The sequence below is a fragment of the Macaca nemestrina genome, chromosome 20 (genome assembly GCF_043159975.1).
Source record: "Macaca nemestrina isolate mMacNem1 chromosome 20, mMacNem.hap1, whole genome shotgun sequence".
NCBI classification, from domain to species: Eukaryota; Metazoa; Chordata; class Mammalia; order Primates; family Cercopithecidae; genus Macaca; species Macaca nemestrina.
In genome coordinates this window covers 46516798-46536388 of record NC_092144.1, presented here as the reverse complement: position 1 = coordinate 46536388, position 19591 = coordinate 46516798, and the positions used below count along the sequence as shown (strand labels likewise).

Below are 19591 nucleotides of genomic sequence, written 5' to 3'. Positions count from 1 at the left end.
CTTCCTAAAACCTAGAGCTAGGATACTTGCAGTCACCTAGATATTATATAATAAAACACTCTTCTACCCATGGACTATGCCTGTCTCCATGAATTAACTAATCCCCAAACTCTCCCAAGGCCGACTCTGTGGGGTCACGGTCTGGGGAACACAGAGTAAATCAGCCACGGTGTCTTCCAAGTCTCTTGTTCCCAGTTAGGACAGACAGACATCAAAAGACAAGCTCTAGTGTTGTGGTTTTGAGGCAGAAATGAGACAAAGAAGAAAATAAAATTTAAAAAGAGAAAAACAAGCTTTCTGTATTAGGCTGACTCACCCTAAAGGCGGCAGCAGGCAAAGCCTGGACCCAGGCAAAGTCTTGATAACATTATCAAAGAAGCAAAGGCTCGAAGGAATATGCTGTGGAGACTCTCCCAGCACTCCCTCAACATAAGGATAAGAAAAGTTCCCCTTAGAATCCCACCTCCCTCCGTGTGATTGTACCTTGCTCTGCAAGTTTATGAGGTTATAGATTCCTGTTTTCTGTAACTAGTAACTTCAAGTATTCTGTTTTATCTAAGCAGCACAGTGCAAGTTTTAAGACATGCCTGAGCAGGCCTGGGCTGCAGCCATCTGGGCGCCACAACAAAGGTTATGAGATAAGCCCATGCAAGGCTCTTTTGAGCAAACCTAGATAACAACCATCTGGGCTGCATAAGCAAGGGTCATATGTGATCCTGAGTTATGCACCTGTCACAATTTGATTAACTGCCTTTGTTCTGCCTCTGTATCCTGGCTTTTGCACCACTACATTTGCACCACTGTAAGCTTGTTTCAAGTTAGCCCACCCACTTTTAGAAGTGTGTATAAAAGTCAAATGCTGTCTTTGTTCTGGGCCCAATTTTTGGATGTTAATCCCCTGGGTCTGAGTGCACTCAATAAATCATCTTGTCTCACCCTGTGGTCTCTCTGGTCCTCCTTCATACCGGCAATAGCTTCTGTAACATCCAGTATACAGTGGAAGGAATGTTCAAGTGTACCTGCAAAATGATACTGGAATAGTATTCATTTCCTCATTTCAACCTATTTAAAAGTACTCTCTCCATCAAAGTTACTGACACAGGATTTTTCTTAGCCATATTGCCAACCGAGGACCTCCACAGCGGGCGACAACCCCCCGCCTTGACCTCACTTAGCCCTGGGCCTGCCACTGGAGGTACCCCGCCCTCTTGGCTGCCTGTATTATTATAGCTTATACCCACGTTCAGCGGTTCTGAGCACTTGTCCCGAGTCCAAGAAGAATGAGGATACACTGACAATTGAAGGGTGAGGATGGGTAGAAAAGAATTTTATTGAGCGAAAGAACAGTTCTCAGTGGAGAGGGGATGCAGGGAGTGGTCCCCAACTCCCACAGCAGGGTGATTTCTCTCCCACTGTGGCTGAGACTGGGTCTTTTATGGGCTCAGAATAGGGGAGTACATGTTGATTGGTTTGCAAGTATGCAAAGGCATCACTCAAAGGTGGGCACAGCAGTGTAAAAACCAATTAGAAAAGGACAGGAATATGCAAAATAGGTGAAGGGTTGGGATCAATCGGATGAAAGCACACCAAATGGGAAGACAGGTTCTCAATTCAGTATGAGGATTTAGCCGAGACTGTCTTCAGCTTTAAGGTTGTGTTTCACCGGGTACCCACCCCTATCTGTCTGGGCATTTGACTGCCTCTGGCCACTATCATTACCTGACCAGGCTTTCACAATCCACCATCCCCAGTGAGGAAGGGCAGGGCTCCTGAAAATGAGCCAGCAATTCTCCTTCAGGTGGATGGAGATACAAGTCTTACCAGTACAGTCTCATGCACAATCACACATACAATGTCTCCACTTTGGTATCTAGCAATGGCTGACAAAGCCACAGCGCTGTGTGCATCCTCTGGTGTCTGATGAAGTATGACTCCTGGGTAAGGCTGTACCACATTCCCTGTACACATGAAGTTTCTATCCTGAGTGTGTCCTCTGATGTCTGATAAGGTTGGACTTCCGACTAAAGCCCCGCCCACACTTTCTGCAAATATAAGGCTTCTCTCCTGAATGTGTCCTCTGGTGTCTAATGAGGTGTGACTGCCGGTTAAAGCCTTGCCCACACTCCCTGCACACATGAGGCTTCCCCCCTGAGTGTGCCCTCTGGTGTTTAATGAGAGTTAACTTAGCACAAAAGCCTTGCCCACACTCCCTACACACAAAGGCACCTGAGTGTGCCCTCTTGTGCCTAAATAGGTTAGGCTTCTGCCGAAACCTTCTGCCACACTCTCTGCACATAAAAGGCTTTTCCCCTGAATGTGTCCTCTGGTGTGAGACGAGGGTGGACTTATCATTAAAGCCTCGTCCACATTCCCTGCATACAAATGGCTTCTCCCCTGAGTGTGTCCTCTGGTGTGTGATGAGGGTTGATTTCCGGGTAAAGCCTCGCCCACACTCTGTACATACAAACGGCTTCTCCCCTGTGTGTGACCTCTGGTGTTTGTTAAGGTTTGACTTCAGGCTAAAGCATTGCCCACACTCCAGGCAGGCATAAGGTTTAACCCCTGAGTGTGTCCTCTGGTGTGTTTTGAGGTTTGATTTCCAGCTAAAGTGACGCCCACATTCTGTGCATACATAAGGCTTCTCTCCTGTGTGTGTCCTTAAGTGTCTGATGAGGTGTGACTTCTGGCTAAAGCCTTGCTCACACTCCCTGCAAATGTAAGGCTTCTCTCCTGAATGCGTCCTCTTGTGTCTGACCAGGTGTGAATGCTGGCGAAAGCCACGCCCACATTCCCTGCAAACATAAGGCTTTTCCCCAGTGTGCGCCCTCTGGTGGGTGATGAGGTTTGACTTCAGGCTAAAGCTCTGCCCACATTCTTTGCACACATAAGGCTTGAGCCCTGAGTGTGTCCGCTGATGTGTAAAGAGGTTCGACTTCCAAGTAAAGCCTCGTCCACAATCCTTGCACACATAAGGTTTCTCCCCTGAGTGTGTCCTCTGATGTGTGATCAGGTTTGACTTCCAGGTAAAGCCTCGCCCACATTCCCTGCACACATAAGGCTTTCCCCCAGAGTGCGTCCTTGGGTTTTTGATGAGGATTGACATACTGCCAAAGCTGTCTCCCCACTCAGTGTACATGTAAGCTGTCTCCCCAGTTTGTGTCTTCTGGAGGCTAAGGAGGTTTGACTCCTTGATAAAGCCTGGCCCAAACTCTTCATATTTGATTTCTCCAAATCCTGAGATTTCTAAACCATGCAATACTTTGTCTGTTTCCTCAAGGTCTGCCTTCCTTTCAGGGCTGGGTCCTGTATCCACCACTGTGTTGTCTTTCTCGGACCGTGCTGGCTGTTCTTCACGTGGGCTGGAGAGTGCCTTTGAAGTGCCACTTTTGCTTACTCTCCCAAACAGGAGTCTGGAGTCTTCTCCCTCTTGAATCCATTCCATTTTGCCACTCAAGCAGAATGGATCTTGCTGTTGTTTCTGATCTTCCAGATAGTGTTTACCCAGCTGGAGAGGATTTCCTGCCCATAAACTTGAAAACAGCTGAGAGAGATGACTCAGCCACACATGTTGGCTGAGAGCTTGCTGATTGGAGAATATCAGAGGGCAGGAGGGGCAAAGTCGAATTTCTGGCTTTGATTCTGCTGAAGAAAGAACATTTTCAGAAGGGTCATAGGCAGGGCTGTGTAGGCAATTTTGCCTTGCCCATTGGTCATTCATAATATATTTACATCACAAGCTATCTCCCAGCTAGACAAACTTCCCAGGATCTATTTTTCATTTCACATCATGCATTACACTTTCTTTTTTTTATTTTTTAAACAGAGTCGTTCCTTCACCCAAGCCAGAGTGCAGTGGTATGATCTCAGCTCATTGCAACCTCCGCCTCCTGAGTTCAAGCGATTCTCCTGCCTTAGCCTCCTGAGTAGCTGGGATTACAGGTGCCCGAGACCACGCCCAGCTAATTTTTGTATTTTTAGTAGAGACAGAGTTTCCCCATGTTTGCCAGGCTGGTCTTGAACTCCTAACCTCAGGTCAGCCTGAGGCTCCCAAAGTGCTGGGATTATAAGCGTAAGCTACTGTGCCCAGCCCTATACATTACATTTTCTTTTTTCTTTCTTTCTTTTTTTTTTAAGATAGAGTCTCGCTCTGTCGCCCAGGCTGGAGTGCAGTGGCGCGATCTCGGCTCACGGCAAGCTCCGCCTCCCGGGTTCATGCCATTCTCCTGCCTCAGCCTCCCAAGGAGCTTGGACTATAGGTGCCCACCACGACGCCCGGCTAATTTTTTAATTTTTTTTATTTTTAGTAGACACAGGGTTTCACCATGTTAGCCAGGATGGTCTCAATCTCCTGACCTCATGATCCACCCGCCTTGGCCTCCCAGAGTGCTGGGATTACAGGCGTGAGCCATCATGCCCAGCTTACATTACATTTTCTATTGCAGGAGTTGGTAAACTCACCTGACAGGGCAAATCCAACCTGAATCCTGTTTCTGTATGGCCTGCCAGCTAAAAATGGTTTTTACCTTTTTAAGGGGTTGAATTCAAAAGACGGAGACAGAGAAAAGAGAGAGAGGAAGGAAGGAAGAAGAAGGAGGAGAAGGAAAAGGAGGAGAATAAGAAAGAAGAAGTGACAAATATTGCACGTGTTCTCAAAAACTTAAAATATGACGCCTGTAGTCCCAGCACTTTGGGAGGCTGAGGCAGGCAGATCACGAGGTCAAGAGATCAAGACCATCCTGACAAATATGGTAAAACCCTGTCTCTACTAAAAATACAAAAATTAGCTGGCCATGGTGGCATGCACCTGTAGTCTCAGCTACTTGGGAGGCTGAGGCAGAAGAATAGCTTGAACCCGGGAGGCGGACATTGCAGTGAGCCGAAATTGCACCACTGCACTCCAGCCTGGCAACAGAGCAAGACTCTGTCTCAAAAAAAAAAAAAAAAAAAAAAAAAAAGGAGGGGACAAACAAAATGAGGAGGAGAAAACAAATGAAAGCCATCTTAATTGGAAAGGAAGACGTAAAAAAAAATCTTTTGTTCACAGATTATATAATTTTGAATGTATAAAATTTCAAAAAAGCAACTAGAAGTCATAATTGTACTTAGGTCATATAAGATAAATATATAAAAAACAATTATATTTCTATATACTAGCAATGACTATTCTAAAAATGAAACTGAGAAAACAATACTATTCACAATACCATAAAAATAAAATGCTAAGGAATAAATGTGACAAAGCAGCACAAAGTTTGTAAACTGAAAATTAAGGCTGGGTACAGTGGCTCGTGCCTGTAATCCCAACACTTAGGGAGGCTGAGGCAGGAGGATTCTTGAGACCAGAAGTTTGAGGCTGGCTTGGGCAACACAGTGGGATGAAAGAAAGAGAAGAGAACGAGAAAGAGAAAAGGAAAGGAAAGGAAAGGAGGAAAAGAAGAAAGATTTTAAAAAAGAAAATTAACATTGTTGAGTGAAATTAAAGCTCCAAATAAATAGGGAGACAGTCATAGACTGGAAAGTTCACTATTATTAAGATGGTGATTCTCCCCAAAATTTATCTGCAGATTCAACATAATCATCATATCAGAACCACAGCAGGCTTTTGGTTTTTTTCCCTTTTGGAAATTGACAATCTGATCCTAAAACTTACATTGAAATTCAAAGGACATAAAATAGACAAAACAACTTTTGAAAAAGAAAATAAAATTGGGGAGTGTACACTTCTAACTTCAAGACTTAATATAAAGCTATAGTAATGAAGATAGTGTGCTACTGTCATAGGAGGAAGATGGAGATCATGGAACAAAATTGGGAGACTAGAAATGAACACTTAGATTCACAGTCAGCTGATTTTTGATAAAGGTGCCAAGGTAATTCAATGGAGGAAAGGATACTCTTTTTTTGTTTTGTTTTGTTTTGTTTTGTTTTTTTGAGACGGAGTCTCGCTCTGTCGCCCAGGCTGGAGTGCAGTGGCCCAATCTCAGCTCACTGCAAGCTCCGCCTCTTGGGTTTACGCCATTCTCCTGCCTCAGCCTCCGGAGCAGCTGGGACTACAGGCGCCCGCCACCTCGCCTGGCTAGTTTTTTGTATTTTTTTTTAGTAGAGACGGGGTTTCACCATGTTAGCCAGGATGGTCTCGATCTCCTGACCTCGTGATCCGCCCATCTCGGCCTCCCAAAGTGCTGGGATTACAGGCTTGAGCCACCGCGCCCGGCCAAGGATACTCTTTATATGAGATTGTGAGGACAACTGAATATTCACATGCAAGAAAATGAATTCAGACTTTCACCTCAATTGATACACAAAAATTAACTAAAATGGATTGTAGCCCTAAATGTAAGAGCTAAAACTATAAAACTTCTAGAAGAAACCAATGAAGAAAATCTTCATAACCTTGAGTTAAGAATAAAGTTCTTAGTTACAATACCAAAAGCACAACCTATTTTAAAAATTGGTAAGTTAGGCTTCATCAGCATTTAAAACTTTTGTACCTGAAATGAAAATGAGAAAATGAAAAGATAAGCCACAGACAGGGAGAAATACCTGAAAATCCTACATTGATATAGGACTTGTGTCTAGAATATACTAAAAATTCTTACAATTCAATAAGAACACAATCTAATTTTAAAATGAAGAAAAGAATTGAATAGGCATTTTACTAAAAAAGATATGCAAATGGTTAATAAACAATGAAAAGGGCCAGGCATGGTGGCTCACACCTATAATCCCAGCACTTTGGAAGGCCAAGATGGGTAGATCACCTGAGGTCAGGAGTTCTCGACCAGCCTGGCCAGCATGGTGAAACCTTGTCTCTACTAAAAATACAAAAGACAAAAATTAGGCCTAAAAAAAAAAACAAAAATGAAAAGATCAACATCATCAGCTATTTCGGAAATGCATTAAATGCACAATGAAATACCACGACACACCGCTAGCATGTCTATAATCAAAATCAGTGACAATACCAAGTGCTGACAAGAATGTGGAGAAACTAAAACCCTAATATATTGGTAATAGAAATGTAAAATGGTACAGGCACTTTGGAAAACATTTTTCCAATTTTTTTTTTTTTTTTTTTTTTTGAGACGGAGTCTCGCTCTGTCGCCCAGGCTGGAGTACAGTGGCGTGATCTCAGCTCACTGCAAGCTCCACCTCCCGGGTTCACGCCATTCTCCTGCCTCAGCCTCCCGAGTAGCTGGGACTACAGGCGCTGCCACCACGCCCGGCTAGTTTTTTGTATTTTTAGTAGAGACGGGGTTTCACCGTGTTAGCCAGGATGGTCTCGATCTCCTGACCTCGTGATCCGCCCACCTCGGCCTCCCAAAGTGCTGGGATTACAGGCAATTTTTTTTTTTTTTTGAGATGGAGTCTCACTCTGTCACCCAGGCTGGAATGCAGTGGCACGATCTTAGCTCACTGCAACCTCCGCCTCTCAGGTTCAGGCGATTCTCCTGCCTCAGCCTCCCAAGTAGCTAGGATTACAGGCACCTGCCAACACGCTCAGGTAATTTTTATATTTTTAGTAGAGATGGGGTTTCACCATGTTGGTCAGGCTGGTCTCAAACCCCTGACCTCAGGTGATCTACCTGCCTCAGCCTCCCAAAGTGCTGGGATTACAGGCATGAGCCACCGCACCCAGCCCCAATTTTTAAAAAGGTTAAACATAAACATACCATACAACCCAGCAATTATACTCCCAATTATCTACCCAAGAGAAATGAAAACGTATGTGCACACTAAGACTGGTATATGAGTGTTCATAGCAACACTATTCACAATGGCCAAAAAGTGGACACATTCACATGTCCATCAATGGGTAAACAGAAAAACAAAATGTGGTATATCCATACAAAGGAATACTATATAGCAATAAAAAATGCATTACTGGCCGGGCGCGGTGGCTCACGCCTGTAATCCCAGCACTTTGGGAAGCCGAGGCGGGCGGATCACAAGGTCAGGAGATCGAGACCACGGTGAAACCCCGTCTCTACTAAAAATACAAAAAATTAGCCGGGCGCGGTTGTGGGCGCCTGTAGTCCCAGCTACTCGGGAGGCTGAGGCAGGAGAATGGTGTGAACCCGGGAGGCGGAGCTTGCAGTGAGCCGAGATCGCGCCACTGCACTCCAGCCTGGGCGACAGAGCGAGACTCCGTCTCCAAAAAAAAAAAAAAAAAAAAAAAAAAAATGCATTACTGATACATGCTGCAACTTGAATGAACATCAAAAACATTATGCTAAACAAAAGAATCCAAGTATAAAAGACTATATATTTCGGCCTGGCACAGTGGCTCACACCTGTAATCCCAGCACTCTGGGAGGCCGAGGCGGGTGGATCACAAGGTCAGGAGATCGAGACCATCCTGGCCAACATGGTGAAACCCTGCCTCTACTAAAACACAAAAAATTAGCCAGGTGTGGTGGTGTGCACCTGTAGTCCCAGCTACTCAGGAGGCTGGGCCAGGGGAATCACTTGAACCCGGGAGGTGGAGGTTGCGCCACTGTACTCCAGCCTGGCATGGGTGGTGTACACCTGTAGTCCCAGCTGCTGGAGAGGCTGAGGCAGGAGAATGGCATGAACCTGGGAGATGGAGCTTGCAGCGAGCAGAGATCGCACCACTGCACTCTAGCCTGGGAGATAGTGTGAGACTCTGTCTCAAAAAACAATAATAATAATAATAAAAAGTGAGAACTGGCTGGGTGCAGTGGCTCATGCCTGTAATCCCAGCGCTTTGGGAGGCCAAGGCAGGTGGATCACCTGAGGTCAGGAGTTCAAGACAAGTCTGGTCAAGATGGTGAAACCCTGTCTCTACTAAAAATACAAAACTTAGCTGGGTGTGGTGGCACACACCTGTAGTCCCAGCTTCTCGGGAGGCTGAGGCAGAGAACTGCTTGAACCCAGGAGGTGGAGGTTGCTGTGAGCCGAGATAGCACCACTGCACTCCAGCCTAGGCAACAGAGTGAGACTCCATCTCCAAAAAAAAAAAAAAGTGACAACTGAGGAATTGTATTCTAAAATGTCAGTGTTCAATAAATGTGATTCATCACATAAACAGAATTAAAAACCATATGATCATCTTAACAGATATAAGAAAAGCATCTGATAAAATCCAATATCCCTTCATGATAAAAATCTTCAACAAACTAGGTATCAAAGGAACATACCTCAAAGTAAAAGGAGTTATCTGTGACAAACCTACAGCCAACTTCGTACCAAATGGGCAAAAGCTGAAACCATTCCCCTTAAGAATTGGAACAAGACAAGGATGTCTGCTGTCACCACTCGTATTCAACTTAGTACTGGAAGTCCTAGAGAGAGCAATCATGCAAGAGAGAGAAAAGGCATCCAAATAGGAAAAGAGGGAGTCAGATTATCTCTGTTCTCCAAGAATCCGATACCTAGAAAATCCTATACCTAGAAAATAATTCTATACCTAGAAAACTCTAAAGATCCCTCCAAAAGACTCCTAAACCTGATTTTAAAAAAATTCAGTAAAGTTCCAGGATACAAAATCAATGTATAAAGATCAACAGCATTTCTATACACCAGTAACATTCAAGCTTAGAGCCAAATAAAGAACAAGATCCCATTTACAATAACCACATGAATGCAAACACACACAAAATACCTAAGAATACATCAAACCAAGGAGGTGAAAGGTCTCTGCAAGGAGAACTACAAAACACTGATGAAAGAAATCACAGATGACACAAAGGGAAAAACATTCCACGCTCACAGATTGTAAGAATCAATATAGTTAAAATGATCATACTGCCCAAAGCAATCTAAGATTCAATGCAATTCCTATCAAATTGCCAACATCATTTGTCATTCTAACATTCTAATTCTAATAGAATTAGAAAAAAACAATTCTAAAATTAATATGGGACCAACAAACCTAACTAGCCAAAGCAATCCTAAGCAAAAAGAACAAAGCTGGAAATATCATATTACCTGACTTCAAACTATACTAAAAGGCTATATTAACTGAAACAGCATGGCATAAGTACAAAAACAGATATACAGATCTATGGAACAGAATCCAGAATCCAGAAGTAAAACCACACACCTACTACCAACTGATCTATAAGAAAGTTGACAGAAATAAACAATGGGGAAAGGGCACCCTATTCAATAAATGGTGCTGGAAAAACAGGCCAACCACATGCAAGAGAATGAAACTGGACCCTTCCCTCTCATATACACAAATCAACTCAAGATGGATGAAAGACTTAAATGTAAGACCTCAAACTATAAAATTCCTAAAGGAAAACCTAGGAAAAACTTCTCTGGACATTGACCGAGGCAAAGAACTTATGACTAAGTCCTCAGAAGTGATTGCAGCAAAAACCAAAAATTGACAAATATGATTTAATTAAGCAAAAGAGCTTCTTTCTGCACTGCAAAAGAAACAATCAACAGAGTAAAAAGACAACCTACAGAATGGGAGAAAACATTTGCGAACTATGCACCTTATAAAGGACTAACATCCAGAATCGTAAGGAACTTAAGCAAATCAACAACAAAAACCCAAATAACCCCATTAAAAAGTGAGCAAAGGACATGAACAGGTACTTTTCAAAAGAAGGTATACAAACAGCCAGCAAACGTTAAAAAATGCTCAAAATCACTAATCATCAGAGAAATACAAATTAAAATCACAAAGAGATCTTGCTACCAGTGAACGATGGGAAAAGAAAACCCACAATGAGAAAGGCCATCTCACACCAGTCAGAATGGCTACTATTAAAAAGTAAAAAAAAAAAAAAAAAAAGATATTGGTGAGGATGCAAAGAACATGGAATTCTTATATATTGTTGGTGGTCATGTAAATTAGTTAAACCTCTATGGCAAACAGTATGGAAATTTCTCAAAGAAATACAAATAGAACTACCATTCAACCCAGCAATCCCAAGACTGGGAAAATAAATTGTTCTACCAAAAGACACCCACACTCGTATGTTTATCGCAGCACTATTCACAATAGTAAAGTCATGGAATCAACCTATGTGTCTATCAATAGTGGGTTGGATAAATAAAACGTGGTATACACACACACCATGAAATACTATGCAGCCATAAAAAAAGAATGAAATAATGTCCTCTGCAGCAACATGGATGCAGCTAGAGGCCATCATCCTAAGTCAATCAATGCAGAAACAGACAATCAAATAACCTATGTTCTCACTTACAAGTGGGAGCTAAACAATGGGTACACATGGACATAAAGATGGAAATAGTAGACACTGGGGACTCCAAAACAGGGCAAAAAGGATGGAGGTAAGGGCTGAAAAACTACCTATCAGGTACTATGTAAACTATTTGGGTGATAGATTCAATAGAAGCCCAAAACCCAGCATTACATAATATACCCATGTAACAAACCTGCACATGTACCCTCTGAATCTGAAATTAAATAAATAAATAAAATGTCAATGTCATAAAAGACAGAGAAAGATTATTGAAATAATAATTTCCTTCCCTTAATAATAACTAAGGGAAGGTAAACAGACATGACATGAAAATGAACTAACTAACCTTGGACTGGATTATGTTCTGGAAAATAAAAAAACATATTATTCTATAGTGTTGACAAAATTATAATACAAATGGTAGGTAATAGGCAAAATTACTGTATCAAAGTTAAGTTTACTGAGGTTGATAACCACACTGGTTATATGAGAGAATATCAATATTCTTAGAAAACTCACAGAAAAAGTTTTAACAAACACTTACAGGCCAGGTGCAGTGGCTCACACCTGTAATTCCAGCACTTCGGGAGACCGAGGCGGGCAGATCACGAGGTCAGGTGTTCAAGACCAGCCTGACTAACATGGTGAAACCCCATCTCTACTAAAAACACAAAAATTAGCCGGGCATGGTGGCGTGCACCTATAATCCCAGCTACTTGGGAGGCTGAGGCAGAAGAATTGCTTGAACCGAGGAGGTGGAGGTTGCAGTGAGCCGAGATCGTGCTACTGCACTCCAGCGTGGGTGACAAAGCGAGACTCTGTCTCAAAAAACAAAAACAAAAACAAAGACAAAAACAAAACAAATACATATGAACATACATATACATATACACATACATACATATGTACTGAGAAAGGGGAAGGATGGAGAAAGGGCATGCATGCAAAAGAGCACATGAATAAATGATGAAGCAAACTAAGTAAAATAGTAGGTCATTTTATGATGCCGTTTACATAATAACATATATGCCACATGTCTTAATCTGTTTTGTATTGCTATAACAGAATACCTGAGACTGGGTAATTTACAAAAAAGTTTATTTGGCTCACAATTCTGGAGGCTGGATGGTAGCCCATTTGGTGACGGTCTCGTGCTGCTTCAAATCACAGCAGAAAGAGGAAGGGAAAGCAAGCACATGCAAAGAGGCCAAACATCAGAAGAAGCCTTGTTTTATAACAACTTGATCTCACGAGAACCAACCGAGTCCAAAAGAACTAACCCAGTCTGCATAAGCCATTCGAGAAGGCGGAGATGCCACAACCAAATACCTCTTAAAGGCCCCACCACCTTTCAATACTGTTAAATTGGCAATTAAATTTCACCATGAGTTTTGGTGGGGACAAACCACATCCAACTCACTGCACCATATATATTTATTCTACTATTTTTATTTTTGCAAATATTCTGTAATTTTGAAGCAATTTCCAAAAATCAATTCAAAAATAAGTATGAGGAAGCCCACTAACGAAAATGCCAGCAGACTGAAGTGGTCACAAGAACCTTCCAGAAGAAAACAATAAGACTGGATAAAATATAACAAATAACTATTCAAAGGCACTGGAAAATATACACAACTAGCCAGAAGATGGGGAAGAGTTTATGCTAAAAAAAAATCGCAACAGAAAGGGGTAATAATTTTGTTTGTGGCTTTCTTGCCTGAGAGCACTCCTAATACCTACAGAAACAAGAGGCGGGGAGGGGAGGGGAGAACAGGGGAGGTAAGGGGAGAAGAGGGGAGAGAAAGGAAGGGGTGGGGGAAAGAAAAAAACAATAACTGAAATTTTAAAATTCATTAGACAGGTTTAGTAGCAAACAGAAAAAGAAAACAGATTAGTGAATTTGAAAATAAATTAACTAGAAATTACCTATATCCAACCACCCCTCAAAAAAGAGAGGAAAAAGATTGAAGAAAAATGAACAGAAGCTTATGAGATACTATGAATCTTCAGAAACACATTTCCAGCGGTCCAATATACAGGTAAACTGGAGTCCTAGAATGAAAGGAAAGAGTAAAAGGGACAGGAAAAATATTGAAATAATAGCCAAGTATTTCTCACAGTGAGTAGAAAATATAACTTAGAGAGCCAAGAAGCTTCATAATGCTCAAGTAGTAGAAACACAAAGAAAACAACTCTTAGAAACATCACCGTAGCCGGGCGCGGTGGCTCAAGCCTGTAATCCCAGCACTTTGGGAGGCCGAGACGGGCGGATCACTAGGTCAGGAGATCGAGACCATCCTGGCGAACACGGTGAAACCCCGTCTCTACTAAAAAATACAAAAAACTAGCCGGGCGAGGTGGCGGGCGCCTGTAGTCCCAGCTACTCAGGAGGCTGAGACAGGAGAATGGCCCGAACCCGGGAGGCGGAGCTTGCAGTGAGCTGAGATCTGGCCACTGCACTCCAGCCTGGGCGACAGAGCGAGACTCCGTCTCAAAAAAAAAAAAAAAAAAAAGAAACATCACCGTCAAACTGTTAAAGGCCAAAGATAATGAGAAAATCTTGAAGATAGCCAGAGAAGATCAAAATAGAAAAGAACAATATAAAAATTACTCAACAAAAACTATAAAACTATGAAAGCCAGACGACACTGCAATGCTAGAGAAAAATATGTTAACCAGCGATTCTATCTCCAGTTAATTTTCACAAACTGAAGAGGAAATAATCTTTTCAGATTAAAATGGAAAATCCGATGCCGGGTAACTGTACTAAACGTTAAAGGAAGTCCTTCAGGATGAAGGAAAATGGTATCAGGTGGCAACTTGTATCTACATTAAGGAGTAAAGCGTATAAGAAATGTGACAGATATAAAGCACACACACATATTTCTACATATATTTCACTTAATTTCTTTAAAAATACATATTACTATACGATGGCTTAAAAATTGTAACACTGTAGTATTCGGTTTAGGATTAGCCAGGCCTGATGGCACGCACGTAGTCCCAGCTATTCGGGAGGCTGAGACAGGAAAATTGCTTGAGCCCAGGAGGTGGAAGTTGCAGTGAGCCGAGATCGTGCCACTGCATTCCAGCCTGGCGACAGAGCAAGACTCCGTATCAAAAAAAAAGCAAGTAGGGGCCGGGTGTGGTGACTCACGTCTGTAATGCCAGCATTTTGGGAGGCCAAGGCAGGTGGATCACTTGAGGTCAGCAGTTCAAGACCAGCCTGGCCAACATGGTGAAACCCCATCTCTACTAAAAATACAAAAATTAGACAGGTGTGGTGGCACACGCCTGTAGTCCCAGCTATTCAGGAGGCTGAGGCAGGAGAATTGCTTGAACCTGGAAGGCGGAGGTTGTAGTGAGCCGAGATCATGCCACTGCACTCCTGGGTAGGTGACAGAGTAAGACTCCATCTCAATAAAAAAATTTAAAAAGCAAGTAGGTAGGCCACAGATTGGAACATCTGATAAAGAGTTCATCTCAATGATTTATTTTTAAAAATTCAAATTCAAGGCCGGGCGCGGTGGCTCAAGCCTGTAATCCCAGCACTTTGGGAGGCCGAGACAGGTGGATCACGAGGTCAGGAGATCGAGACCATCCTGGCTAACACGGTGAAACCCCATCTCTACTAAAAAATACAAAAAAAACTAGCTGGGCGAGGTGGCGGGCGCCTGTAGTCCCAGCTACTCAGGAGGCTGAGGCAGGAGAATGGCGTAAACCCGGGAGGTGGAGCTTGCAGTGAGCTGAGATCCGGCCACTGCACCCCAGCCTGGGCGACAGAGCAAGACTCTGTCTCAAAAAAAAAAAAAAAAAAAAAAATTCAAATTCAAATCAACAAGAAAAGGCAAAAAGAATGGAAAAGGCTTCACAGAAGAGCAAACATCAAGGCCAGTCAAGGAATGAACATATAAAAAGATGCTCAAACTCAAAACTAATTAAATTACAGCTACTATGAGAGGCTATTTCATACCCAAAAGATGATCAAAACCTGAAGTCTGACCACACAAAGTATTAGGGAGGATGCAGGGCAACTAGAATCCTCACACAATAAAATGCTATGTGAGTGTGAGCAATTGCTATAGATTGAATTCTGTTTCCCCAAAAATGACATATTGGAGTCCAAATCCCTAATAACTCAAAAGATGAACTTGGCCGGGCGCGGTGGCTCAAGCCTGTAATCTCAGCACTTTGGGAGGCCGAGACGGGCGGATCACGAGGTGAGGAGATCGAGATCATCCTGGCTAACACGGTGAAACCCCGTCTCTACTAAAAAAATACAAAAAATTAGCCGGGCGCGGTGGCGGGCGCCTGTAGTCCCAGCTACTCGGGAGGCTGAGGCAGGAGAATGGCGTGAACCCGGGAGGCGGAGCTTGCAGTGAGCTGAGATCCCACCACTGCACTCCAGCCTGGGCGACAGAGCGAGACTCCGTCTCAAAAAAAAAAAAAAAAAAAAGATGAACTTATTTGGAAACAGGGTTGTTGCAGATGTAATTAGTTAAGGTGAGGTCATTAGAGTGGGCCCTAATCCAATATGAATAATATCCTTACAAACAATGAAAAGTTGGACACAGAGACAAGCACACAGGGAGAATGCTATACGAAGATGAAGGCAGAGACTGAGGCGCTGCTCCTCCACACCAGGGATTGCCAGCAAACCACCAGAAGCTAGAGGAGAGGCATGGGACAGATTCTTCCTCACAGTCCTCAAAAGGAACCAACCCTACCAACACCTTGACCTCTACTTCTAGCCTCCAGAACTGTGAGAAAATAAACTTCTGTTGTTTAAGCCACTCAATCTGTGGCACTTTGTTGTGGCAGCCCTAGAACACTACTACAACAGCTTTGGAGAATAGTTTGGCATTACTTTGTCAGATTGACCAGGTGCATATTCTTTCACTCAGCTGTCCTATTCCTAGGTACACATCCTAGATAAACGGGTGCTTATGTGCCCAAGGACATATCTATGAGAAGGTTCACAGCAGCATTCTTTAATTGGTCAAAAGAATACACTGTTAAAAATGGAATGGATAAATGAATTGTATTGTAATTATGCATATAATACAATATTATATAGCCATAAAAATGAATGAAGCAGAGCTACATATACCAACATAGTACAAAATTAGTCTCAGTGAAGAAAACAAAGCACAGAAAGGTATACATAATATGACGACATTGATATAAAGTTTTAAAATATGCCAAACAACAATATACATGATTTAGCGATTCATACATATGAAGAAAAGAATAAGGCCATGCATGAGAATTATAAATCCCTAATATTGAAAAACAATTCCATTGGAGGGATGGGTATAGGATACCATCAGGGAAGGGGAAATGGGGGTTTCAACTGTTTAGGTAATTTTTTATTTCTTAAGCTGGGCCACTGGCACGTGAGTATGTATTTTATTATTAGTCATAGCTTAAGTATTGTGTAATAAATTATGGGAATTGGAGAGGTGGAGATAATCAATTAATCTTGGCATAAGAGTAGCTAGAAAGTATCTAGAAGGGTCGTAGACTTAACATTCATGGGGTAGATGCAGTTTTTAAGATCAAGTGAGAAAGAAGACTGTGAATGAGGAAAGACTAAGCATTACAGAGAAAACAAGTGAGGAATGGAGGCTTCCTGGTGTAGGAAAGAGACAAGGGAACCAGGGAAGTCCCTCCCTCAACTGAAGATTATGTTCTGGAAGGAAGACCATGTCAGGCAACCTTCCTCTTGGCTTCGGAGGCCTGGAGAAGAGCTTCTTCCCAGTATCTGAGAGATGCCTCCTCCTTCTCTATCTGCCAAGCTGTAGATTACCCCATCTACCCCAAACTCACACTCACCTGGACAGAGGTCCAGCGAACATTTTCTCTCCTCTCTCCAGGGCTCTTCCCCTCGCTCCAGCTGAGCAATGAGCTTTGGTTTGGAAGACGGAATTTCTATTCATAGGGAAGAAAATGAGGACATTGTTGGTTATGGGCTCAAGAGGGCATTCTAGAACTCAGAGCTGAAATGGGTGAGGCAACCCAGAGGATACAAAAGACCTATGAATAGTTCTGTCTCTGAAGTAGAAGGGTTGACTAAGGAAAGGTGACTCCAATCAGAAAGACAGCATATTATGAACACTTGGTGGATGAAAAATTTCCTGGGTTTGGAGCAAAATAAAGACAGAGCGCAAGCCTTGGGAAACAGGTCTGGAAATGGAGTGTCATCCATAACATGAATAAATCAATCTATCTGCTTGCAATTCTACTAAATCCAGATTTACCCAGAGGAAAAAGGTAAATTGTTTTTAAGCTCAACTCTAAGGGAAAGGTGCTCTGCAGGTAGCCCTTCCTCACGATGAGTGGAAAATACTCTGTAGGGCAGAGTTTAAGTGCCAAAGGAGGCCGTTCTTACCCAGTGAGACCAGGTGGTTATAAGTCTCCAGCATCACCTCCCTGTGCAGGGTCCTCTGAGCAGGGCTCAACAATCTCCACTCCTCCTGGGTGAAGTCCACAGCCACATCCCTGAATGCCACGGATGCCTTTAACACAAAACACACCTCTGCTCATCCAGGAGCCTGTCTTTCCCTTCCAGTTTAGAATGAGAGGTCAAGGCCAGGCCCCATGGCTCATGCCTGTAATCCCAGTACTTTGGGAGGCTGAGGTGGGCGGATCACCTGAGGTCGAGAGTTCGAGACCAGCCCTACCAACATGGAGAAACCCCATCTCTACTAAAAATACAAAATTAGCCAGGCGTGGTGGCACATGACTGTAATCCCAGTTACTTGGGAGGCTGAGGCAGGAGAATCGCTTGAACCTGGGAGGCGGAGGTCGTGGTGAGCTGAGATTGTGCCACTGCACTCCAGCCTGGGCAACAAGAGCAAAACTCCATCTAAAAGAAAGACAGAAAGACAAAAAGAAAAGAAAGGAAAGAAAGAAAGAAAGAAAAGAAAGGAAAGAAAGGAAGGAAAGGAAAGAAAGGAAGGAAGGAAGGAAGGGAGGAAGGAAGGAAGGAAGGAAGGAAGGAAGGAGAGAGAGAGAGAAAGAAAGAGGAAAGAAAGGAAAGAAAGAGGAAAGAAAGGAAAGAAAAGAAAGAAGAATGAGAGGTCGAAAGGCTTCCCTAAGGGAAGCAGAAAAGATTTCTACACCCTACTTTGGATTGTGACCTTGGCACCAAGGGGTGAAAGACCATTGTTCTTCTATCTCTGCCGAGCCAGCATCATTTATGCACCTATTACTTACTGTCAATATCCCAGGCTAGCTGCTATGGAGGATAAAAGCAAACAAAACCAAAGCCCTTACAAGCTAGAGAGAGTTTTAAAACTAGGCAGGGAGAAGAAGACACCACACAAGCACAACTAAATAGTAAAGAATCATCTTGCTGAATTTGAAAATTTTCTGAGACTACTTGGTCTCAGTATTTGTTCTACTTGAAGCAGTGGCGCCTCTGGGGTTTGGGGGCAAATAACTCACCAATATATATAGTTCCTACAGCAGGACTCACTCCTTCCTCTACCAAATGCTGCCACATGCCTGCTCAGGCCTAAGGAGGGAAACTGGGTGGTGATGAAGAGTGTGGACTCAAACCACACTATCTGGATTTGGAACCCATCTCTGTCCCCAACTAGTGTAACCTCAGGCACTGAATTAGCTGCTCAGCACGTCAGTTTCTCCTGTGAACTAAAAATAACAGTGCTTATCTCAAAGGGTTGTGGTTAGGATTAGGATTACTGTGAAGAGCTCAGACAAAATGCCTGGTGCAGTCCCTGGTTGTTCTATGTAAAATTCCACACCCTCACGCGGGTTTCATTCCCCTCGCCTGCTTTACTGTGTTCCCTTAACTCTAAGATAATACATGATATTCATTTCTACTTTCTGGCTTCCCACTAGACATCAGTTCCATGTGCATGGCTGGATCACTGTGATTGCCCTGGTGTCTACAACAGAATCTGCAAATACTTAGCCGTCAGATATTTTTAAATAGCCGAAAATGATTTATTATTATTAGACAAGCAACAAAGTTTCAAACGAACCTCTGCTACCTAGAAAGCTGTACTTTGGAGGATGGGAATATATAACCGTCCTTGGCATGGAAGTTCGGTGAGATTTCCAAATGAGTCTGGAAATCTAGCACTGGGATTCTTCCCTGCCCAACACTTACTCTCTTTGGGTACAATCTAAAGTCCATAGAGGGGTTTAATTTGACCATATACTGCTTTAAAACTTGTGTTTATATCGGGCCGGGCGCGGTGGCTCAAGCCTGTAATCCCAGCACTTTGGGAGGCCGAGACGGGCGGATCACAAGGTCAGGAGATCGAGACCATCCTGGCTAACACGGTGAAACCCCGTCTCTACTAAAAAAATACAAAAACCTAGCTGGGCGAGGAGGCGGGTGTCTGTAGTCCCAGCTACTCGGGAGGCTGAGG

At 43.1% G+C, this 19591-nt stretch overlaps 1 protein-coding gene across 6 annotated transcripts in view; it reads right to left on the bottom strand.

Annotated features, from left to right (window-relative positions):
* Positions 1 to 1298: 1298 nt before the first annotated feature.
* ZNF875 (zinc finger protein 875) overlaps positions 1299 to 19591 on the bottom strand; it is a 36413-nt gene continuing 18120 nt past the window's right edge. For 3 of the 6 annotated variants that reach the window (XM_071086512.1, XM_071086513.1, XM_071086510.1), the window contains 3 exons: positions 17581 to 17707; positions 17025 to 17120; positions 1299 to 3639 (listed from right to left, as the gene is read on the bottom strand). In XM_071086512.1, coding sequence (XP_070942613.1) covers positions 1976 to 3639; positions 17025 to 17120; positions 17581 to 17614 — 1794 coding nt within the window. In that variant the 5' untranslated portion in view covers positions 17615 to 17707 and the 3' untranslated portion in view covers positions 1299 to 1975. Of the gene's footprint in view, positions 3643 to 17024; positions 17121 to 17580; positions 17728 to 19591 lie in introns of all 6 variants that reach the window. The other 3 variants (XM_071086511.1, XM_071086509.1, XM_071086514.1) reach the window with 2 other exon arrangements.